Source organism: Mauremys mutica, chromosome 11, assembly GCF_020497125.1.
Source record: "Mauremys mutica isolate MM-2020 ecotype Southern chromosome 11, ASM2049712v1, whole genome shotgun sequence".
Lineage (NCBI taxonomy): Eukaryota > Metazoa > Chordata > Testudines > Geoemydidae > Mauremys > Mauremys mutica.
In genome coordinates, this window is record NC_059082.1 from 73567103 (window position 1) to 73592684 (window position 25582).

General features: G+C 46.8%; 1 protein-coding gene across 4 annotated transcripts in view; it reads right to left on the reverse strand.

The window, feature by feature from the left end:
* Positions 1-2292: 2292 nt before the first annotated feature.
* The window catches only part of ADAP1 (ArfGAP with dual PH domains 1), a 111313-nt gene continuing 88023 nt past the window's right edge, over positions 2293-25582 (reverse strand). For all 4 annotated transcript variants that reach the window (XM_044981066.1, XM_044981068.1, XM_044981064.1 and 1 more), the window contains exons 6-11: positions 24824-24970; positions 18276-18359; positions 14183-14245; positions 10362-10433; positions 7423-7651; positions 2293-6499 (exon numbers count right to left, since the gene is read on the reverse strand). In XM_044981066.1, the coding sequence (XP_044837001.1) occupies positions 6471-6499; positions 7423-7651; positions 10362-10433; positions 14183-14245; positions 18276-18359; positions 24824-24970 (624 nt within the window). In that variant the 3' untranslated portion in view covers positions 2293-6470. The remainder of the gene's footprint in view (positions 6500-7422; positions 7652-10361; positions 10434-14182; positions 14246-18275; positions 18360-24823; positions 24971-25582) is intronic.

Sequence of the window (25582 nt, forward strand, 5' to 3'; positions counted from 1 at the left end):
GCTCTGGACCGACCACTTGTGCTAAAGGTAACGCTCATGCAAGAGGCAGCATGGTCCCGCATACCACCACCACAGCCACAGTTCAGTAGCGACTCCATGGGAGGAAGAGCCTGAATCTTCACCACCACTTGTGGCAGTACTTTACATTTGCTCCCATCCAAGTATTAATCAGGCCCAACCCTTAATAGCTTGTAAAAAGCCAACACTATCACAGCCAAGGTGGCTACTCCTGCACGTGGCAATAAGGCCGGTCCAGTGCCTAGCCCAGTGGGCTTCTGGGCTGTCACAAAGGCTCCTACACACCACTGATGAGCATAAGAGGCTCATTACTATCCTTTGTGAGGCATACAGTTGTCCTCTCACTGACCAGTTTGGCTCAAGGAAGGTTCAAGAGCTTCATGACATAGGGCACAGACACAACTGGCTGCCAGCATTACACCTAGCACTGGCTAGAATCAAGCAGTCCAGCCATTTCAAAGATACCCACACCAAAGGGGAAGAAAAATATGTAACCCCTGGCCCCTCCCCCGTTAGCAAAATGTGGGTATGTGTCTCCCTATGTGGGCTGGGCCACATGATGCAGTAGGAGAATCAAAAGCTGCCTAAACCAGCTAACCGAGGCTCAAGCAGCAAAGGCTTATGCGTTTGGATTTGACAGTCCTGAGTCAAATGCTACAGTTCCAGGCCAAGTGAGGTCAGTTAGGAGCATACTGCAGGAGACAGTGCATAGACACTGCTGCAAGAGGCGATTTGGATGGGGCGCTGGAACAATTTGTACAGCAGGGGGTGCTAAGCGCCATTGGCCCAAACTGTAAACCTTGTATAGGATGAAAACCACAAGCCGGAAGGCAGGAGATGCGGCAGCTCCCCCAGCTCCAACACCTATAAATTAAGACCGACCTAATGGCTATGTACAGCTCATATTTCCTTTCATATCACCTGTGCCACAGACTTAACACGACACATCTCCCATTGATTTGACATAATAATTTATTGGTTCGAATGCCATTTAGTACCACAGTTTTATTACCAGTGACATAACAAATGTATACAACTGACAAGATGGCTTTCCGATTACAAACACTAACTTAAGAAATGCATTTGACACTCAAATGTACTGTTCCATTATTTAAGTGGCCATGTTTCATTAGTTCAGGTAAAAATTCAAAACATGTTATATACAGTACTAATATCCATTAGATCCACCTGGACATTCCAAGACTTCCTTTAGTCACAATTTTCTGCAACTATGTTGAAATGTCACTTTAAGCAGCTTTTGACAAATAAAATAAAGAGAATTATAGTTCAAAAAAGTGCAACAGCCAGTTTGTAGCACGAGCAAACCTGATGTCGGCCAAGGCGCTGTGAAGGAATGTATAGGATACAATGGGTCGAACTGTTTGTGCTGGACCTGTCAGTATAAAAGAACTGGAAAGATCAAATCGCATGCCTCAAGCTGGAGTCGTCCCCCCGCCCAAACCAAATTCAGCTCTTTTCACAACCGAGTGACACAAAATAACTGAACTAAGACCTCGGGGAGTCTTCTCTGGACGCCAGTGGGGTGACTGATAATGAATACTTACGGCAAGTAAATCTGTCATGATGATCTTTTGTGGAGTGCAATATTTGTTTGCCAAAAACTTTTGATTTGTGTGACAATTCATTCACGCAGGGCTCTTGGCACAGGCTAAGAATGTCATTAAAAAGATCCCTCTCCCTCCATCCCCCCAAAAATCTGTAAGAATAGTGTGGTCAGGGTTAAGGACAGAGTCACTCTATCCAGTTTAAAAAAAAAAATCACTGTGACTGACTTGGTTTCACTACCATGGCAGCCTCAGGCTGGTGGCTACACATCTTGAGGCTCAATTACGTTGTTCTTGTGCTTGGTGGAGGGGAACTTAGCTTCACACCACCTTTGTGGTCTGGAGCCAGCCCTGGGTGCAAGTTAGAGCAGCCTCAAGGGCCCCTATGGCCCAGTTAAGTAGAGAATAGCTATAGTGTACCGTTCTCTTGCCACAGCCCTGCCACACTCTTTATGCAGGGGGAGGTGGTAGGGAGACCTCTACCAGCCAAAAGCCCTGTAGTGTTTTCAGGGAGGCCTTTTAAGGTAGCTCCACAGAGCAGTATAAAACGGCCGTGTTGTAACTGAGAACTAGGCCTCCTATTTTTAATCCTGCCATTGGCCATATGGTCTATAGCTGGCTGTGCCTATGAATGAGGCTCGGTTGAGCTCAAATGCCACAGGTAGGGGCACAACGTAAGTGAGATTAGCTAGAAAGAAATGAATGTGAAAGAGTTCGAGAGACTCTGTTGACTTTCTAGGGCAGGGTTGTCAACATTTTTGTTGAGCCAAGGCCCGTTTACCAGGAGGCCCCACTTAATTTGACATATAATGGACTGGACTGCAGCCATGGAGAACAACAGGCCCAATTCCAGCATCACGTACACAGGTGGATTCCTGCTCCAGGCCATGGGAGTCACCCTCCCCCCGTATGTGAAGTCTCCACGGTCTAGCATTGTGGGGTGGGATCTGCATTCTCCACGGGCCCCCATTCATCCTGCCTTACTACCTCCTTTGTCTCTCCCTTGCTGAATTTTTCCACACTGCCCCCCATGCTTGGAACCCCTCCCACATCCAGCTCCTCCCCGCTCCATTCCTTGCCTTTCAGCACACCTTCCCCTCCTCCTTACAGCCTTGGGAAGCCCACTAACGTCAGCCAACTCTGTATATCAAATCTAAACCACTCAAATGGCATCATTTTGTACTGACCCCGAGGGTTAAATCCTTGGGGGAGGGCTCACATCCCCCTCCTCTGATTTGCTGCTGTGCTGGATGCTGTACGAGGCAGAGAGAGAGAAATTTACTGCCGCAATCAACGCTTGATAAAGAAACATGAATTAGGGACCAAAGATGGAAGAGCACCCGCAAAAGATTGGCTGGGTGGCCTCGCTCGTTTCTGGATCTACCTTTTCAGTGAAATTTTTCTCTCTCCCCCTTCATAATCGTCTTTCGCCACTAGACTGTCTGGGTTGGTCCATACTGCACAGAAAAGGCTTGCGGTAGCAAGTCTCAGAGCCCAGGTCAACTGACTTAGGCTTTCGTGGCTCACACTACAGGGCTAAAAATATCAGGGTAGATGTCTGGGCTCGGTCTGGAGCCCAGACTCTGAAACCCAGCAAGGGGGGATGAGTCCCAGAGCCCAGGCTCCAGCCTAAGCATCTACGCTGTTATTTTTAGCCCTGTCGCAGGCGCTTAAGTCAGCTACCTGGGTTCTGAGACTGACTGCTGCAGGTCTGCCCGTTTTTGCAGTGTAGACGTACTCTTTGTCTGTTCCATTCCCTCTCAGGCTCCATGCTTCCTTCTATTATGATTTAGCAAAGCTCCCAGTGCACTTACAATGAAATTTACCCTTGTGCAGAGGTTCCACAGAAGCCATATGCATTGCTTAAGTTCTCCAGGTTGGACGTAAGCAGTGCATAAGCCTCATGCTGGGCCTCTGAACTGGGCTGAATAAATAACAATGGAGATCATTGCTCAAGTGTGAGTTGAGAAGATATAAAAACCCAACAAACATTGACGGGTCTGAGGCCATGGAAGGTGGTCATCAGGAGATTTATGGTCCTGGAGGGTAAGTGTGGATTTCAAAGCTAGCCTGACTGTTGGGTCCCATCCCAGCACGGAAACAGCAACATGCAGATGCACTAGAAGGGTATTGCTCAATCTCCCCAGCTTTAGTGCAGTGATCTCTCTTGGGAGTAAAACTGGAAAGCTCTGAACTATAATCAGACCCATAATGCCCTGCAAACAGGGCCAGGGTTGCCTGCGCCCAGCTGAAGGACCATGAGTTTTTGTCTGTGCTTATCATCTGGCTCCGAATGCTGAATTCTCACACTCCACTGTGTAGGCCTACAGTGTTCCTACGGGGACATGCCACAGTCATTGTGGGATTTCTCTGAGCTGACATTCCTGTGTCAGTCACGGGCACTTCCTGGATGTGCACTTTGATAAGCAGCTAAGGAGGCCAACCCCACGGATTTCTTTTTAAAATCCCATTTGAAACTAGCCTACATAAAGTTAGCATTACTTACAAGGTGTGACGGTCACTTACATTACATCAATTTATTTATAAATTCACCTTTATGATAGCTTGAGAATGAGTCAGTAGCAACATTTACACATCACAAGACCACGGAAGCCAAACTATTTCAAATGCCATTTTGGCTGAGCTTCCGAGGCAGTGCACATGCAATATTCTTCAAGGCATGGCAATTGTGTGCTTCTGCAATGCACTGTAAAGACATCTGGCTGGACCTGCCATGAATAGAGCCCTTTGTTTTGGCTAGTACCTCATTCAGCTCAGCCTCTCCACAACTGAAGAAATGCGGAGATAGTATGTTAAGGTCATGGACAGGCACTGGCAATACAGAAGGAATTGTTTGAAGGAATGATCTGTGCAACTGGCATGCACATCTGCCCCAAGTCACATTGTAAATCATGCCCTAAATATACCCCCAATCCTGCATTCCTTACCCCCACCCCAGAGTCCAAAGGCGCTTCCATTGTGCAAGGAATGCAGGATCAAGTCTTAAATGAATTCTGTTCAAAGTGTGGGCTAAGTTCATTTCTCCAAGGTATGCTGCATATCTCTGCCCCAGGCCTGGTCTACGCATGGAGGGGAGGAGGGAATTGATCTAAGTTATGCAACTTCAGCTATGTGAATAACGTAGCTGAAGTCAATGTACTTAGACCTACTCACCGCGGTGTCTTCACTGCGGTGAGTCAACTGCTGCCGCTCCCCCGTTGACTCCTCCTGCACCTCTCACGGCGGTGGAGGACAGGAATCAACGGGAGCACGCTCAGGGATCAATTTATCGCATCTAGACTAGACACAATAAATCAACCCCCACTGGATCAATCACCGCCAGCCGATCCGGCAGGTAGTGTAGACAAGCCCTGATGTCAGCATCCTGGATGTCAGTGAAAGCTCTTTGCTTGGAGTGATACTTTATGCAACAGTGAGCCACACTCTGGTGTGAGGAGAATGCTCTGGAGTCAATACCATTTCTTGGCAAATCATTTCCTCATCATCACACTTGGAACAAAAGCAAAACATTTAGTCACTTCACCACCAAATAGAATAAAAAAGGAAGCATCTGAGACCCTGTCCAGTATACACGGTCTGTATGGAATAACACAGAGGCAATTTACCATTGGGACCCTTAATTTAAGCACCTAAAGAGCAGTATTTATGTTACTTGCTTTTTAAAGCATTTGCACCATCCACACCACAGAGCATATTATACTGCTTTCTGACATGTCACCGCTAACGTCAAACTCCCCTATTGGCTTATAATTCATCATTCCCTTCACTTAAAGACAATGGAGTTGTTTACTCTGTTTTAAGCTTGTGCTCTATATTCTGTTAGGACTTAATGATCTCTTGGGAGATGAGAAAAGGCTTCGTAAAAAGAGAGTTGGGACAGTGAGTTCATCAGGGAAAACCCTGTTGAATTTGAATACCCTGGCCCTGCCAGGAGAAGGTAACCCAAAGACTAATGTGTCTAAACTAGAGACTGAGAGCAAGGCCAGAGATGTGAACTTTGAGAGACTTCAGAGTCGGATGACAACTTCACAAATTTGCCCCGTGACAATACCAGGTCCAGACTCTCCAGAATGTCGGGAAAGTTCAGGTCTGAAAAACTAGGACCAAATTAGAACCATTCCTGATCTAAACTACTGAATCATTACAGAAGATAAAAGGCAGGTAGCCAAAACCCAGTTGTCATTAGTATAACTGTTTTTTGAAGAGGTCTATATATATGAGATACAATATGAAGCACTTTTTCTTCCCTTCTCATCAAGAGCTAAATTGCTCATTTCCATATTCCACAGGATGTTTTGCATCAGTTATTTCTAGCCATTGCCCATGTTTGCAGACTGTCAAGCACACCATATCTTTGGGATGTGCCATTAATGTTTTCAAGGCAATCATCAATACCCTGTGAAAATGCTTTTACGGAATACAACCAAATTTGTTTCACAAAGCATTCTGGACCACTCTGGACTGGGTTGTGTTATTATTACAAGTTAGCACAGACCCAGGGGCATCCTGGTGCACACCATTCAGAATCTATTATGTTGACAACATGCTCAGGTATTTGTGGTAATTCTTTACCTAATGTAGTGAGATACACAAAATGGTGGCACATGGAAGTGTAGCCTATGGACGAGCATTAGGTAGTGCTATAAACAAGAGTCCCACAGCGCCTACCTAGAGAAGTGCAAGGTTTGGTTTTGCTATGGCTCAGCAGCTTCTATGTGACCTTTGCCGCTGACTTCTTGGCTTCCAACAGGATTAAGTGAAGGACTTTTTTCTAATTTTCTTTTATTATTTTTTAAACATTTCAAATAAAACCATCTTGTGTTGTAAACATCATCTCGTTCCTTGGGTCTGCTCCGACAGTCCCAGCTAAGGTTTATGCTTGAAATGGGCTTCCACTGAAATGAAATAAACAAACAAACCAAAAATGACAATACAATGGATGTTAGAACACGGGTTATCACGCAACCCTTTGGGATCCAATCCACCAGCCGGGCTTAGCTTTGAACGAGTGGCTGTAGGGGCTCGTCTTCACTACAGAATGTTGTTGTGTTAGAACACGACTGCAAAGAGTTGTGTTCACCATTGCGTCAGCTGGTTGTGGCTAAACCTTGATCCCAGAAGCATTTACTGATAATCGTTCACAAGATACGGAACACAACATATCCTTGTCTACACTGATCTGTCAGCACTTAACTCGATTGTTAAAAATCAGGTTTACACACACTTAAGTGGATTCCCATGAAAGGTTACTTATAAATTATTTTTTTAACTTCAACTGAATGCCGTGTTCATAAAGGTGCCGGAGGCTGGCACAGAGAATGGGTAGAGCATAATAGAGCTGCCCCTACCAATGGGCCTCCACTCTGGACTGGCAGGACCACTGCCAGGATAGGTTTCCTCAGCCTGCCGATACTGTTGATAGTGGTACCACTTTCAGGTGGTGGTGATGGGGATTATTATTACTACGGTAGCAGATAAAGACCCCCAACTGTGATCAAGGCCCCACTGTGCCCCACTGTACATTGGGAGAGAAAGCCCCTGCCCTGAAGAGCTTACAATCCAAAAAGACAAGGAAACAAAGGATGGGACTAAGGGACTGCTATTGTCCCGTTGATGTGGATGCCTATCTACTAGGATATTGAGACATTTTGCATTAGCTACTGAACAGGCAGCAAATGGTAAGGACTTCCCATGCAGACTGGATTAGATTTAGAGGCGGAAGGCTCTGTCTCTCCTTCAATCTCCCCATTCTCTAATGTATGGTGGATAAATGGAGGCCTTAATTCTCAAGGAGTCTCAGTCTGGCAGGGTAACTTACCTGCATATTCCTGAGGCAGCATTGGCCTGCTTATGACTTTCTGAAAAGCTGTAATCCATTCTTGCTGATCACTTTCTGTCTCACAAGCAAAGAGAAATTTTCTATCTGGGGTCACAATGGTTATCCCATACTGCCAGTGATTTCCCTGGGTGGATGGTGGGAGTCCTTCCAGGACCTTGTAACTGTTTTCCTTGCTCCCAATAAATACTTCCCCTCTAGCAAAGGCATCCTACAAGATATAAATAAATGATTCAGAGCCCTTTCAAAGTTCCTTGTCAAGGTGATATGGATCACGCAGCAAACTAACATTAATGTTCTCCCTGCACAGCCTCCAGCACTCACATCAACAGAAAACAGTGAGAGAGGCCTACGAAGCAAATTCCCAAGGTCAGACACCCGCAAAGATTAGAGGTGTTTGAAATCCACCAGATTTCAGTTTTGCAAATACTGTAGTTCCTACTTAATAATGAGCCAAACCAAGCCCCTGGATTCCACACCCCCCCAAACGTCAGGTGTTCTAAATCCAGACACATTTTGTACTTTGACCTCATTCTCAGAGAGAGAGAGAGAGAGAGAATGAGACCTGCTACTTCCTCTATTCTTCTAAGCTCTCACTCCCCAAGTTCCTCATTAATGCGGATCAACTCCAAGAGACAGTGGGTCCAGGGCCGCCCAGAGGGGGGGCAAGTGGGGCAATTTGCCCTGGGACCTGTGAGCCCTGGCCTGGCGGCGGTCCAGGTCTTCGGCTGCATTTCGGTGATGGGGGGCCCGGCCCTTCAGTGCTGCTGAAGACACGGAGCGACTGAAGGGCCCCCCACCGCCGAAATGCCGCCAAAGACCCGGACCGCCGCCGGGTGAGTACAAGCGCCGCAGCTCCCCCGCTTTGCCCCAGGCCCCTTAAATCCTCTGGGCGGCCCTGAGTGGGTCAAATCCTCAGCTGATGTAAATCATCACAATTCCACTGACTTCTGATTTCACTGCCTCCGTGCCTTCAGGGGGGTTCTTTCGCTTTCCACCATCTGAGGATTGGGCCCAGGCATTCTGCAGCCTCTCGGAGCTTGCCCCAATTCCAAACTCTTCTATTTTTGAAGTTTTCCAACCATTTAACCTGCACGTTCCTTGCTGCATTTTAAACTTTTCAGCTTGATGTTTTTCTAGCCTGCAAGATAGAAATCTCTCTCTCTCTCTGGTATATAATCTCTGGTGTCATTAATTCCAGTGAAGTGGAAACATTGCATGTCCTGTTATAAAGGTCTGACTGTGTGGCAATTATTCTCTTACCAGACCTGTCAGTCAAGACAAAAGAGAAAAAGGTGGGTGGCCAGTTGCTTAGCACATGAGATTAGGAGCCTTGAATTCTAATCCCGGCTCTGCCACTGATTTGATATGAGGCACTCATCACATGACTTAAATCATGGTTGGCCCGAATCTGATCACACACTGGAATAAATGAGAAGTGACTCCAGTGGAATGAGATCAGAATCAGGCCCTTTGAGGGGATAATAATCATCATGCCTACGCCGGAAGGAGGAGGTGCAGATGAGTGTTTTTACAGTGCTTTGAAAGGTCCCATGGTCAACATGAAAATCTTTACAGCTTGGTGTTTGGTATAAACATCTGTCTAACTATCTTACCATTCCCAGAGTATCTCAGCACCTCACGATCTTTAAAGTATTTATCCTCACAACACCTCTATGAGGTAGGGCAGCACTATCGTCCCCATTTTACAGATGGGAAACTAAAGGTATGTGTACACTGGATCTGGAGGTGTAATTTCCAGCTGTGGTACAGACCCCAGCCAAAAAGAGCAGCGTAGCCACAGCTGTGTGAGTGGTGGGGCAGGCTAGCCCCACAGCTGGAGTTAGGGGCAGGTGACCCAGGCGACTGCCTGGGGTGCCGGGTTTGTGGGGCGCAGGGCTGGCAGATTTACAGATTCTAGCGTGCAAATTTATTGTCTTATAGGACAGGGATAAATCGTGCATCAAAGTCATGAAACGGGCTACAAATGCAATAAAAAATTAAGATTCAAAAGTTATCAAAGGGGGGGGGATGCCATGTGGTCTCAGGCTAGCCCCAAGTACAATCCCATCTAAAGCCCTATGCATGTACGTAGTCCTGCGGCTTGCACTGCTGCGGCTCCACTGCTACGTTTAGTGCACTAACTCGATCAGAGCTAGCGCGGGTATCTGTACCAGAGCCAGCTCCAGTGTAGACATACCCCAAGGAACAGGGAGGCTAAGTGAATTGCCCAAGGTCAAACAATAAGCCTGTGGCACAGCAGGTCTCCCAAGTCCTAGCTTAGTGCCCTAGCCAGGGCCCATCCTTCCTCTCGGTGGTAATATTAACTAATACTGTGACTACCACAGCAAAATTACTAGCAACAATTTTCATTTGGGATTTTCAAAGAAGCCTCATGGAGATAGGGACCCAGTGGAACTGGGTAAGTGACTCCCCTGAAATCCTTTACCAATCCCAGCCCCGATGACAACAAAGCACAGAAAAGCCCCGCAAAAGAGCTGAGGGAAAGAAAAATCTGGTGAATAAAATAAAGGTCAGGAGGGATAGCTCAGTGGTTTGAGCATTGGCCTGCTAAACCCAGGGTTGTAAGCTCAATCCTTGAGGGGGCCATTTAGGTATTTGGGGCAAAAATCTGTCTGGGGATTGGTCCTGCTTTGAGCAAGGGGTTGGACTAGATGACCTCCTGAGGTCCCTTCCAACCCTGATATTCTATGATTCTAAGGGACTCGTTTACAGCCATTTAAATAGGGGTTCATGGATGTTTCAGTGACTAACTGCAAGCCAGGCTATCGTGCACTGGGCTTTGGACCAAAGTCAAACAACCCGCCCCAAGTATTTTCACTTTACTCTCCAATTAGACCAAACTCCATTACAGGCTATTCCATGCAGACGCACGCAGAGATCCAACGCCCTTGCCTTACCAGAGGATCTTTGAAATACATCAGCCTTCGGTCGTCCATGGTGAACCATCGCTTCTTGAAACCTTCCGTTTGCTAAAGAGTTGGGGGGAGAAAAAATGATTGAGCAAAGGCAAAGGGAAACCCGGCTCGCTTCTAAGGAGAGAAGTTGAGGGAATTTACGGGGCACTGGTGTCGTTCAAGGTAGTTCTGGTGGGAGAGACGTACTCAGTCAGTTCAGAAAGGGCCGGTTCCGCACTAACGTAAGGGCTGAGTGGCTATTATCTGTCAGTGGGTGATAATACTTCCCAGTACAACAGGGACATTCATTTCAATGGGAGTCTTAGAGAGAGAGAATTGACAGGCTAATCTGACAATTGTTTTAAGATACATTTATATCCCCTCCTTCACCACTCAGCCTGGCACTGCTGTCTCACAGTTCCTCCTTATCAACATTTCCCACACTGTGGGTCTTTTAGGTACAGCATTCGCCAATTTAGGGGGGGAAAATGACCTCTATGCACCTTATGATGAACAAATGCCTTGGGACGTATGTTTCAAGGAGAAAGAGACACCATCTTAGCACAGCTTTTGTGTGGCTACAATCTGCAGTTTGATCAGCTGCAAACTCCTATCCCACAGCCCCTGATTTTCCAATGTAAATAGATTCAGGGTCTCATAGCAACACAGCTTACTAAAGTTCCAACCTCAAGAGAAGTTGTAGAAAAGACCTGAATTTCTCATACGAAAAGCAAGCAGAACCCTCAAGTGTTCTGCTTCTGGGGCAGAGTGTGTGGGGGGAGGAGGAATGGAAACCAACTCAAGGCCATATTTATTTAAAAAAAAAAGACATAAGCCAGTTTGTTCTCAGTGCAGGTTGCCTTTAAGCTTTTTTATCTCCCTCCTTCCAGCTCCTCACGGTCCGAGAGCTGTTCCTTCCAGCCAGTATGTCAATGTCATTCCTCTAATAGCCAGAAGAGTTCTGGAGAATGGCAGAAGATGCTTCCCCCATTCCTCCAGCACCTGGCCAACCCAGGAGTTTGAGATCCCTAGATTGTAGCACAGGCAGTAAAGGGCCAGGCTACTGACCTCATTAATTTCAGTGGATTTGTCACCATTAGTCAATTCACCAGCTGATCCCACTGAATTCTAGAAGGTCTGGGAAATCTCATGATTGGTTGGTGTTTTTATCGGATTAGCAGATTTCTACATTGGTCCAGGCACGTCGTGGCCCTTGCAGCTCTAAATCTCCAGCAGGGTTGGTTTGTTTAGGAGAGGATTGTGCTTTTTCTTGGAATGCCCCATTTACCTCTATTAGACATGAAGAGAGGGCATAGGCGCCGACTCTGTGAGTGCTGGAAAAAAAATAGTGGGAGCTCAGCACCTACCAGCCACAGCTAATCAGGGGTGCCACCAAACAGCTGTTTGGCGGCTCAGGGAGGGGCTTGCGGGAGGCAGAGAGCAGTGAATGGTAAGTAGGCAGAGCCTCAGGGAGGGGATGGGCGGAGCCTCAGGGAGGGGATGGAGCAGGATGAGGCAGAGCGAGGGCAGGGACTTGGGGGAGGGGGTGGAATGTTGATGGCAAACGCCTGTCCCTGAAACAAGAGGTCCAAAGCATAGCCTGGAGATCAAATGTGGCCCTCAGAGTTCTAGAAAGCAGATCGTGGCCATCCTTATCTTTAACGGGGAGCTGTACCTTGCAGATCCCAGCATGGAATGTTCTCAACCCAGCCATCCACATGCATCAAGTTGTAGAATTGCATGCTGGGATCTGTAGTCTCCGGAGACCTCAGCTCTGTATTATATAAGTGGATGGCTGCAATCTGCTCCATGTCACGCAAATTATGCGTTTTATGAAGCTCTCTGGCCCTGCCCATGCAGCTCTCAGTTGAGCTAATTACAGATGTCCCAGTCCTATAAGGGCTGATCACAGAATGGACATCAGAAGGAAACAAAAATGACCCTAACCAATTTACATGGCCTTGGTTTCTGAAATGTTTCTGTTCTGTCATCTACAATCTCTTGCTCCCCTGCCCCCCTTTAAAATGAAGAAAAAGAATTTTAAAAGATAATAAGAAACAGAGTTCCACAATGTTAAAGAAATGCTCCTGCATCTAAAAAAGATGAACTCAACCTCCACCCACTAAATGCTGCAGAAAACTGGGAAGTTCCCAACACTTAACCGGGCTATATAAGGAGATCCTCTGTCGCTGTTTAGTAAGACAGGCCCCATAACATGCAGCAGCTGTTAGGGGAATTAGTCATAAAAAGAATAGATGTAGGTCACGTAAATCAATGGTATGTACATTACTGCTATCCAGGGCCTGCCATAAATTGTGGCATCCTCCTTTTCACACAGTGGTTTTTAAGGCTTTGTTTACACACAATAGTTGCACCACTTTATATCAGTTAAAGCGGTACTGGTACCTGGCGTCTATGCAGTGATACTCGTATCAGAGTGCTTATACTGATGTAGCTTATTCCAGTACGGGAAGGGGAATAAACTTTATAGGTATAAGGCACCTTTATACTGGTATAACTGTGTCCACACTAGGGGTTGTACCAATATAATGGTAATCCCACCCCTAAGCGACATAGTGATACCAGTACAAAAACCAGGTGCAGACCAGGCCTAAAGGTTTTTTCATGAATAGATGACATTTACCACTATGAAGAAGGCCAGCACGAGGTCTATGCCTAGTGGGCTTAAGCAGTGTTTATGCCATGCGCTAGCTCTCTGCATGGGGATGAATTTCACCCATGTATGAAGAGATGATTATACTGTTCAAAATGCTCCTCCTTCACCTGATTGTGTCCCCACTGCAGCTGTGCACTCCTGTGTTAATGAGTTTGGGGGAGGGGGGAGGTGATCTCATATAATAGCTACCAAGAAGAGGGGGTTCTGAGTCACAAGCGGTTAGTCCAGATACTGGAGGGTGTGAAAACGGGCATTTACTTGGCAGGAAAGGTGAAAGTCCAGCTTCAACAGCGGAAGCATTTCTTTGCCTTTCCTTTTCCCCGGAGGGCTATAAAGCCCAAAGAGAAGAGTCATTACTCAATTCTTGGCACACTGGGAGATTTTCTTCTCTCTTTTTCACTTGCTGACAAAGATGCCTGAAAAGCCAAACCCGCTCCCACGATTGAGACTGGCAGTGAATCCAGTGATGTGGGCATTTCCCACGTACGCAGCAACTCCTTGTGCTTTCACAGAGGCCTTGAATGCCTTCAGACACCCCTTCTCCTGGCTGCCAGCTGTGCAGGGGAACCTCCCATTCTGCAGGCACGCCAGCCACATGCCCTCCATTCCAAGGGGGGGGAAGGCACTACAGAGTAGCGAGCAACGGCGGCTCTGTGCATGGGATTTGCTGGGAGCGCGGTGAGGGGGTGGAGCCAGTGGATCTGTTGGTCCAGAACACCGTGTAGTGGGGGCACAGTGCTATGGAACGGTTGCACGTGCTACCTCTGATATGGGGCTGACGCAGGGAGAGACCGGTTGAATCGCTCAGTCCCACCCCAAGTTCTTTTACTCGTGCATTGCACGGGGGAATGTGAATTTTACCTTTAGGCTATCTCTAGCCCGCTTACAAAACTATAAGCGCACAGGAAAGCACAATGAATAGTGGAAACAAGGGTGGGTAGCGGGGAGAGCACAAGAACCTGGGATATAAAATCCAGGGTGGGGTGCAGAACAAAGAGAGACATTCAAAGGCATTGAAGTGTTGGTACATGGCTGGATTTCACACCTTAACCCTCCCAAAGCATCTCTGCCCCACTGTTATGTGGATCACAACGCAGTACAGAACAAACTAATTTTTGGTATGAATACAAAATACATGATGTCCCACCTTTGGCCCAGTCTTTTCCATGTAACCTTCCTTCAAGTAGTTCCTAGAAAGCTTTGGCACCAGCTGGAGTTGTCAAAATAAGAAAGCAAAAAAAAGTACAATGTTAGTGCACGTTAGACAGATGGAGACGTGATGTGTTGCAGACACAGGCTTACGTGATGTCATGCCAGAGCCCCCAGTTATTTCAATGGGAGCGTATGGAAAAAAAATGCCAAGAGAAAGAGTTACCTCCAGCCCACATACAGGCTGGGGACAGCTTATGACACTGCTCTCAAGGCATACTGAAGTGGATTTATTTATTCCTATTGTTCTCTCATCATCCCCTAAGAATTTTTCAGTTTCTTTGCCCTCGTGTTAGCTTTGTAATACAGGTATGACTACGCTGCAAAAAAAACCCAAAACACCCGGCCACTGCGAGTCTCAGAGCGCAGGTCAGCTGATTCAGGCTTGCATTTTGGGGCTAAAAACAACAGTGTAGAGGTTCCTGCTTGAGCTCTGAAACCCGGTGAGGGGGGTGGGTCAGAATATTGAGACCTGGAGGCCTTAAGTTAGCTTTGTCCATCGTCTGGCACCTAAATAAGTGGCCTCGTTTTCACATGCACTGAGAACTCACTAGCTCCACTGATTTTCATGAGGACTACTGGGTGCTCAGCGCTTTTGAAAATCAGGCCACTTATTTAAATGCCAAACTATGAATTTAGGAGCTAACGTGAAGCTCCCAGTTGTTAAATTCTTAGCTGAGAGCTCTCTAAGGCCTAATCCTGGCCCCCATTAAAGTCAACAGCACAACTCCCATTGACCTCAAAGAAAGCTAAATCAGTCTGCAGTTCAGGAGCCTGTTGTCCCCAGATATTGTGAGAACTGGGGTTATATCCAAAGATGTAGCGATAATATTTAATTATTCATTACGTGTATTGCAGTGGCACCTAGAGGCCCAAGTCAGGGTCCACTGTGCTGGGTGCTGTACACACATAATGAAAAGATGATCCCTGCTCCTGGGTTTGAGGAGGGAGCAGACCCCAGGGAAGCCCTGAGATGGTCCCAGTTTCCCATGTCCCAGTGTTCCATGCCCACTGCCCCTCAGCTTTGGGGCCATGCCAGAGTTCCCTGGCTCAATCTTCGATAGTTATGCTATGTCCTTAAACAGTCAGCCTGGTTAAAGTAAAGAGACAAATCATTCTAGGCAACCCCATTTATGGTTTAACTGTCCTACGGATATTGCTCATGAAGTCCTCCAGCTCAGTCCTGCTTCCACTGAACTCGGTGCCTAAACTCACAGTAATTCCTATGGGGTTGGGATCAACATGACTGAGAAGATTAGGGTTGGAAGAGACCTCAGGAGGTCATCTAGTTCAACCCCCTGCTCAAGCAGGACCAACACTAACTAAATCATCCCAGCCAGGGCTTTGTCAAGCCAGGCCTTAAAAACCTCTAGGATGGAGATTCCACCACCTCCCTAGATAACCCATTCCAGCACTTCACTACCCTCCTAGTGAAATTTTTTTTCCTAATATCCAACCTAAACCTCCCCCAATGCAACTTGAGACCATTGCTTCTTGTTCTGTCATCTGCCACCACTGAGAACAGCCGAGCTCCATCCTCTTTGGAACCCCCCTTCAGGTAGTTGAAGGCTGATATCAAATCCCCTCTCATGATTCTCTTCTCCAGACTCAATAACCACAGCTTCCTCAGCCTCTCCTCAAGTGTCATGTGCCCCAGCCCCCTAATAATTTTCATTGCCCTCCGCTGGATTCTCTCCAATTTGTCCACATCCCTTCTGTAGTGGGGAGACCAAAACTGGACACAATATTCCAGGTGTGGCCCCACCAATGCCGAATAGAGGGGAATAATCACTTCCCTCGGTCTGCTGGCAATGCTCCTGCTAATACAGACTTGGGAGGTTCTCATTGCAAAGGGTGTTTTGCTGGAGTGAGGGCTGAGTAAAACTCAGGGCCTGGTTTTGTAAACCCTTAAACAGGAAGGTAGCCCCAGGGACACCAACAGGCTACTCGCCGGAATAAGAACTGCAGGATCAGCCCCTAAGAGTTGGTCCCAGATCATTTCCACATCAGGTATGAACACCAGACACCCAGTTGTTCTCTGCTTTCCTCACCTGTTCTCAGATCGGTAGGACCCAAAAGCTCATATAGAAGAACCACAAGCTCTAATATGCCATCTGCCTTTAAAGGCTATTACACATGTCTGCGAACTCCCCTTTTGCTGAGATCTACTCAACAATAATTACCAGGGCCTAGGTTATTTTTAAAATCGGTTGGTGCAGATGAGCTGCTAGCTGTGAGATCTCTGCAGATGGATGCGTGAGGCTCTTTAAAAAGAAAAGTGAGACTCACCAGCAAATGGAGCTGACAGGGCTGATTAAACACTTCTCACCTTCCCCCACTCCCAGCCTCGCATTTAGACAAGTTATTTATGGCAAAGCTTTAAAAATTATATTCCTGTGACATGTAATTCCCTCTAACAAAAGGCTCTGATAAACCAGTTATGTGATCACATAAAAAGCACCCTGGAGAATCCCACAGCCAGGTTGCAGAGATCCTGAATATCTTAATCTCCAGTCTTTAGACTGGCAGTCAGCTGCTTTCAGAAAGTAGTTTTGTCTTGACTGGAAAGAACCTTTATCACTTCAAGATTCTTAACCCTTTGCCGCCAAGCATCATGCTAAGCTGCATCCAGGGTGCAGTATTTTGTGCAAAGCATCCTTTCTGTTGGACACAGACTTTCCTCAAGTAGCAGGGACGGGCCAGCTTAAAACATTATCAAAGGCTGCAGGTTTCTTACAAGATGTAGTTTGTGGTTCTTGTGTCTATGTCAAAATATCTACCATACCTATCTCCTGAAGCACTTAGTCTGATTCTCATTTACATTTAGGCCACATTACACCACGTTAGCAATGGAAAGGAGCCTGAAAGTAGGTATAAATTCCAGTAATACCCACTGTAAGATGCCTTAGTGTAAATAACAATAAGGTCTGACAGAGTTTTCCACCAGCATAAAAATACAGGACTTTTACCTTCCAAGGTCATACATCCAGGCTTGCAAAATTCTACTCACACCTAGCCCCACCAGGTAATCATTTATTTTGATGGGCACATAAAATCTCATTAGTTTTTCTTCTGTTGTCAATTGTATTGGGAGAGCAACCAGATTTCTAACATTAATCATCATGCGAACGGCCAGGCAAAAAGATTTTGTGTTTAGGGCTTCTGAATTTTCATGAGAATTTTATATGGCAGTGTAAACAAATTTAAACAGAATCAAGTACTTAGAGATGGAAAAGTCTTATTAGACAAAGGTTACACTACAGTGACTATAATTATGTGGCATTTGCACTGCGAGTACAGAGTAATTATGCTTTGGTGATGCTTTTCAGTACCAATATTACCACTAGTTCATACAATCATTAGTTAGTTAATGCAAGTGGATTCTAAAATACATTTATTAGATATAAGATCAAGGAGGTAATAGTGGATAACTCAATCATGTTGTTAACTTGGTGATAATATGAATTAGTGGTAATTACTCATATCTAAAAGCAAAGCCATCATGTAATTAAACTGTAATTGCAGTGTAACTACAATGTAATACACTCATTATATTATAAAGGTAATTCATCCTAATATTATACTATATTTTGTGACTATCCTTGCAAATTGTAGCTAGATCATCAATTCCAGCCTCCAGCAAATGCAGGGCAGACTCTTGCAACAGAAACTGCATCAAATTGTAAAGCAACGCTGCACTTGATCTCAGCCAGAAGGCCAGGTTTTGGTAAGACACTCTCCCTCTCGCTGTTTTATTTTAAACTCTGTTTTAAATGCGTAGCTTTGTAGCAAGCAGCCCTTTACAACCACAGAAACAGGATCTGGCACAATACAGAGAATGCAGGAATTAAAATGTACACCCCCACCGCAGTTTCTGTGGTTAGATGCAGTAGCAGGTGTTGCACCTGGATGCTAGTTCCCAGTAAAATCATTTGAACATAATAATTGTAAAGCAGACTCTGAAGAATGGACGGTTCACCAGGCTTTCCAGCTTGTTAAGGAGATGCTAAAAACAACTAGGAAAAACTCACATCGACATCGCTAGCTCCAGGGAACGCCACTTGTAAATAATGGAACCGTGCTGCACGGATGGCATTGAACCAATCCACTGTTTCCTGATAATGAAAGAGAGAGGCTGGAGTCAGCAAACATACAATCTACACAGTGATCATTGCAGGGATGTTGCTCTGACTTGTCTTTCCCATCATTTTGTCTCGGGTAACGGGGATCAGCTGAGCTGTGGTTCTGAAGAGGGAGGGCCAGGCAAAAGCAGAGATTTTAAAAATATGCCTAGGCCCCCCTGAGTTCAAAGGGTGCCTAAGGGCTTTGCCGAAGAGGGATGGACTTAAGCACATGCCCCAAGTTAAGCACGTACTCAAGTGCTCTGCTGAATTGCAGCCTAAAGGTACAAACAAAATTAAATCAAAATCTAGAATGTAATTCGGTTTCCATGGCTGAACTGTGCCACCCAGTATTTCTCACGTTCGTCTCAGTGGTGTTCTTTGAACACTGTATTCTATTTAAAAAGAAGTTAGTTTTGCTCCTTTTGAATTCCACCCCCCCCCCCACCTTCATTAGCCAGCAGTGATCAGCTTGAAAGACCAGGTGACGTTCTGCAGCACAGCGTTCATATTCTATTGGAAATAATGGAACGACAATTAACCCCTTGAGTACAGGACGAAATATGCATGCAGGTGGCAATGGCCACGCCTACACTATGCAGTAATCGTTTTCATTAACACATGAGGTGTAGTCGGCAATTTCTTCTACAACTGCTTAGCTCAGGACAGGCCATGGGGAGATTCTGTGTGGCAACCACAAGCAACACATGTTCTTCTAGTCAGACTGGAGGCTACAGAGTCAGAGAACTAACAGAAAACCCCTCTATGTTCACTACAACAGAGCCCTGTCTCTTCTCTCCTACATGGGATATTATGATGAAGATTGGACAATACAGAACACACAGTCTCACAGTGTACAGCTACCATTGCACTGTACATATGTCTGAAGTCCCTGCATCAAAGCTTACCATAAAGGATTCCTACACAATATTTCATCTGACAGAGTGCATTTTATTAGTGCTTTGGTAACATGTAGCAGTCTCTAGATGCCACAACATAAAACAGTGACTGCAGAACTGGGCAGTTTCATTCCTCAAAACAAACAAACAATTAGGGTTCTATTAGGGTTGAGAAAAACTTTACCACATGAGTCATAATCCATAGCTCCTAGCCTGCAGCTCAACACCTCAGAGGTCTGATCTCTATCCATGTAAAATAAGTCACGCTGGGCCTGAGATTGACTAGGATGGGTGGTTTCCAGAGGAAAGCCCAGGTGCTGCAGGAAGTGAGGTTGGTGATTCAGAAGGTGCATTTATTATTGTTTATAATTTGCATTGCCATAGCACCAAAGAGTCCCAGGTCTGGACCAGGACCCGATTGTGCTAGGCACTGTACAAACACAACAAAAAGACAGACCATGCCCCAAAGAGCTTACAATCTAAGTGCAAGACAACAGGTGGACACAGAGACCATGTTAGTCAGCCTGACAGGCAATGGTCTCAGCACACCAGCAGCCTGTGGTAAAATTTATTGTAGGCATCACAGCATAGGAGAGTTTTAACGAGGGATTTGAAGGGAAATAATGAGGGAGCTCTGTGGCTATTTACGGTGAGTTCATCCCAAGCGTGACTGGCAGTAAGGGAGAATGCTTGCTTGAAAACTATAATGAGGCTAATCAATTAAAGTGAGCTATTAGGTGAGCTATTATCAGCAGGAGAAAAAAAACTTTTGTAGTGATAATCAGGATGGCCCATTTCCAACAGTTGACAAGAAGGTGTGAGTAACAGTAGGGGAAAAATAGCATGGGGAAACAGTTTTTACTTTGTGTAATGACCCATCCACTCCCAGTCTTTATTCAAGCCTATTTCAGTTTAACTTAAACCCGTTCCTAGTAGACTTTAACTAAACAACACAAAAAACCAAACCAGTACAAAATATGCCACCCTTATACTGGAATAAGACTCATAGACTTTAAGGTCAGAAGGGACCATTATGATCGTCTAGTCTGACCTCCTGCACAACGCAGGCCACAGAATCTCACCCACCCACACAGTGGTTTGCACTGGTTTAAGTAAACTGGTTTAAACTCTCACCTTAAGCTAAACCAGGGCAACTTGCCCATGTAGATGAGGCCCTAGGTATTTATGCCACACTCATCTCCTGGTTACAGCACCTGAGTCCCTCTATTATTTGTATTACATTAGCACCTAGAGACCTCAACCAAGATCAGGACCCCACTGTGCTAGGTGTGCTACCTAAACACAGTAAGAGACAGTCCCTGCAGTAAAGAGCTTAGCATCTGAACAGATAAGACAGACAAAGGCTGGGAGAGGAAACTATGCTACAGAGAGGTGAAGTGACTATTAGCCTCAGTTTGCAGATGGGGAAACTGAGGCCCAGGTAGATGATGTGACTTGAATGAGGTCACCCAGGAAGCCAGAAACAAAACCCCGACCTTCTGAGTCCCATCCTGCCCTTTGGCCAGAAGACCACCCTTCCCTTTTAGAGCTAAACAATATCGCCTCTAGCTTTAATACATTTTCCATTTAAAATTTAATACTGGCTTTTAACATTTAGCACTATTTGAGATGGCAACATTTTGTTTCAGTGAAAACTCTGTGGGAAACAGCGGGGCTCTTTTCATAACTATTTAACTGGTTGTATAAACATTGAGATGGGCATGTGATTACTCCACGTTCTGGACCACCCAAGCTCATGAGAGGAGCGCTCTGGCATTAGAATTACTTGGAGAGCAATCCGAGAGCGCTCTCAGAAAGTTTACCTCCCACCCATTGCGTGCTGATGTACCACTGAGCTCCGACACTGTATCAGTGAAACCTCCCCATAGAGCTGGGCTACATTCAGTTCTGATGGGACGTCGCTAACATGGGTCGTTACACTGGGGATGAATGAGGCCCTGTGACGGTAGAGGGAAAAGTCCCAAATCAGGTCATTCCTTTATAACAGCAGTTCTCAAACTTCATTGCACCGTGGCCCCCGCCCCCTTCTGACAACAAACACGACCCTAGGAGGGGGGACCGAAGCCTGAGACTACCCAAGTCCCACTGCCCTGGGTGGGGTGGGACAGGCAAAACCTGAGCCCCACTGCTGTGGGGCTTTGGCCCTGGGCCCCAGCAAGTCTAAGCCAGCCCTGGTGACCCACAGTTTGAGAACTGCTGCTTTATCGTCTACACAAAAACAACAGCTCAGCATATAAAAGCTACATCAGAGGTCTGACTCTCCTCTCACTCACCTGAAGAAGAGCTCAGTGTAAGCTCAAAGCCTTGTCTCTCTCACCAACAGACGTTGGCCCAATAAAGAGATGATCTCGCCCACCTTGTCTCACTGATGTAACGCAGGAATAACTCCAGGGCGAAAGGAGAATCAGACCACTAGGTCCTTCTTAAAAGAACAGACAAAGCCACACAAACCACTTCTTCTATGAGGCTGTTCAGCAGGGAGTTTATCATTTTAAAAGATAAAAAACGAGCCTTGTCTGGGTTTCCCTGTATGTTTCATCTTGTCTGTATCTGCCTCTCAGCTGTTCAGGACAGGGAACGTTTCTATTTCATGTGCTGTACAGGGCCAAGTAGATCATCAGCACTAAACCAATCATAAATAGTCATGATAACAACTACATCTTTCATAAGCAGGAGTCGCTGGAGTAAAATTGTTGCCAGGGAATTGACTGTCCATGACATGAGTGACACCTTGCGATGTTGAACAGCTAATCTCGTGATCACCTCCCTTGTATAGGGCTCTGATACCTTGTCACAGCTTTCACATGTGGGGCAGTGGGAGTTTTTGGGGAGAGCCCCTGAGGGGGCAGCTCATTGAGATTCAGAACACACTGCACTATTAACTGCGACTGAGTCTCCTGGTGCGCTGAGCAATGAACTGCAGTGTGCTAAGACGGAGAAGCCACCGCCACTTGATTCAGACCACTAGGCTAAAGAAACACAGCTCTTTAGGTATATCACCAAAGCAATCGCAAGGTACGCAGACATAATCAAGCACCCCTTCCTGCCTACGGCAACACCGACCTATTTAAAAATGGGGAATCGGGGTTTGCTTTCATCCATCCGTCCACCCATCCTTTGCGAGCCAGAAGAGCTAACACCATGGAAGCGCACATTCTACTGACTAATCTGACTGGACATACTAACTGCTGTCTACAAGGAGGGTCAGAACTAAGCAGGAAGCCAGTTCAGAGCCACTGCAGCGCAGCACAGAAGCAGAAAGGTGTTCTCAATAATTACCTCACCCTGAATCTGTCACGGGGGAAGAGAGATCTCTTTTGTTACAGATCTATCCATGAGGCATTGTTTCCCACTAGCACCACGGGACTGTTTTGTCTGGAGATGAGTTGGGAAGTGAATCTGCCCTGCATCTGGACTGCTTGCCACTAGGAAAGCTGTTGGATTTATGAGGTCTGTGTGGACAGATAGTGGCAACTGGTTAAGCACCAAGGTGATCCTTCTCCTGCAGGAGCGGCTGGTACTGTGAAACCCTGCTGGGCTATTCTGACAGTCCCTGCTTAGTTTCATGCACTGTCCAAGGATGAAGGCAGCTTGACAGCCAAAGGAAAATAAGTCCATAAACATGACAGCCGTGGGCTTTAATCTGATGACCAAGTAGCTGGGGGAAGGAAATAAGGTTGCGAGATGGCTCCTGTCACTCCAGTCCCACTCTCTGGAAAGACACCAGTGACGGGAGCCAACCACTGGATCCTATGAACTGCTAAGCTCCCTGGATAGTGACTGACCACTGCAGAGGCAGCGCAGGGTCATCCACCCAACCCCCGATTTCTGCCTTCTATTTAGCACAGAGGTTTTCAATCTGTGGAGCGCACCCCCCCAGAAAACTGTTACCTCCTGCCACGAACCGGCGGATCAGAACCTGGTGGGAGCCTCCTGGCCTGCTCGGGCCCCTGGCTTTCCATTCTAAATGCGCTCTGCGCCTCTGATGCATTCTTGCCTCTCCTGTGAAGAGCCTGTCGCCAGCCAGCGACGCCCTCCGGAGCTGGCTCCTGCCCGCAGAGCCTGGCTGCCACTGAGGCGCTTGTTCGCTGCTGCCCCTCAGCCCAGAGGAGACACGTGGGCGGTTACATCCCCCTCCTCCCTCCACCATCAAGAGTTACCTGTCGTCTCTGGATCCCTGCTTCTAAGTCTGGGTCTCTCAGGTGCATTCTGAGGTGCAGACCCTGAAGCCTCTGTCCTCCTGAGCCCCCCAGGAGTTTGGTCACTGCCAGAGACCACGGGGCTGCGGGAGCTCTGGTCGTAGTTATACCCTTCAGGGACCACATGGCAGTAAAGCAAGGCACACAGGCTTAGGAAAGGGATTTCTTTCTCTCTCTCTCTCTCTCTCTCTCCACATAAGAAGGACAAGAGAGTTACAGATCTATGGAAAACCACAAACTGGTGAACACCCCTCTCCGGCTGATCTCATCCCCTTTTGTGAGCCCGAGATAGATCCTCAGGGAAGGCACGGTACCTCCAGCCTCCACTCCTCTGCTGGGCTTTCTCTTCCTGGAGATGGAACAGCTTCCTTTGGTTTGGAGGAGGAGCACATGTTTTGAAACAATCTCTGCCCCTTAGGCTCAAGTGGTCAAACAGGGAAACAACAATTCTCTCAGCCAGGTGCGTAGGCTGGAGGAGGGTGGGAATTCCAGACCCCTCCACTCTCCAACTGGTTTTGGCATCAAATGTCTATTCAATGTCACTGGCCCTATGGTGGGCAGCCCCGTTGTTTCACCAGGGGAGAGCCATTCAGTCCGGATGGCCCTTGATGGCAGCCTGCGGCAGCTTTCCAGACAGAGCTTCCCCACTGTTCCTGCTACAGAGCGGATGATCTAATCCAGAGCGACGGTTCCAATTCACACAACCCAACGGAATTCATAACTGGAGGCAGACATACCCCCAAACGATTGCAACTGCGTCTCCAATATGGCTGCCACACAGCTGAGGGGGAAGTGGGTTAGGACTGCATTTTGGGGTGCCCAGGGGCAGCGCTGATCTTACATATATTTAGAGAGACAAGGTGGGTGAGGTAATATCTTTTATTGAACCAACTTGTTGGTGAGAGACAAGCTTTTGAGCTTTTACACAGTACAGGCATTTATTTAGAGGCATTCAGGGATCACTTGGTTTCTTCCATCCCCCTCCCCAGGAGGCTCTGCCTCTTCTGCCCCTTCTATTTGCTTCCTATTACATAAAAAGAGAATTTTTATTGCCACTAACCCTGTGGTTCCATTGCATGGAAGGCGCTAGGCAAGGGGGCACTGCATGTGGCTGTTCTACTGCATCTAGGCTGGGGTGACCAAATGTCCCCATTTTATAGGGACAGTCCCGATATTCGGGGCTGTGTCTGATACCGGCGCCTATTACCCCCACTCCCATCCCAATTTTTTGCACTTGATATCTGGTCCCCCCACGTGCATCCCTTAGACCAGGCTCTGTGGAAGCACCCATGTCACCTGGGACCTAAACCAGCCTATTCCGTTAGCTCTGAGCTCTCACCTTGCCATCTTCATGATAGACAAAGATATTCCTTGTGCTGTTGTCCTTCAAGTAAGTGATTTGTAGTCCATGTGGGTTCCCTATTTTTGAAGGTTGGAAAGTCGCATTTAAATGTTCAATCTTCATAATTGCTTTGGGTTCTTTTGCCTGGAAAACACAGTTGAATGAATAAACATCTGAAAAGCAACCAGAAAAGCATCTTTCAAACCAGCGTGCAGTTCATGTAATCAGAAACACTCCCTTTTGAGGCTGCTGGTCAACAAAATGGCCTGGTGATTATGCAGCAAACTTACCTAGCCCACCAGGAATGGCTGCCGTGAGCTTGGGAAAGCGTTTTGCAGCTCTGGGAAATACAGCAGAGTTGGTGTAATACTACAGCACAAGGGGGAAGGTTCAGGCCAGAAGGGGGGTGAACCAGCTAGGTCACAAGACAGGATGCTGTGCAACACAGTGACTTCAGACATGCCTCCTCCCTAGCACAAGAACCCCCTCTCCCACACCCTTCTCAGTCACCTTCCTCCTGACTCCAGATTCTCACTGGCATCTTCACCAGACTAATAAATGGCCTGTATTTTTGCCTGGCTGAGCACTATTACAAATGTGCTCAGCCAGGCAAAAACTACAGACCACTTACCAAATAGGCCAGGATGCTTTCAGCATCCCAAGCATCCTGGACCAGTCCACTGCTGGCCTGGCCTTGCCAATGACAATAAATCTCTTATAGCCACGCTATCTGTCTGGACACAAAGTGCCAGTTTC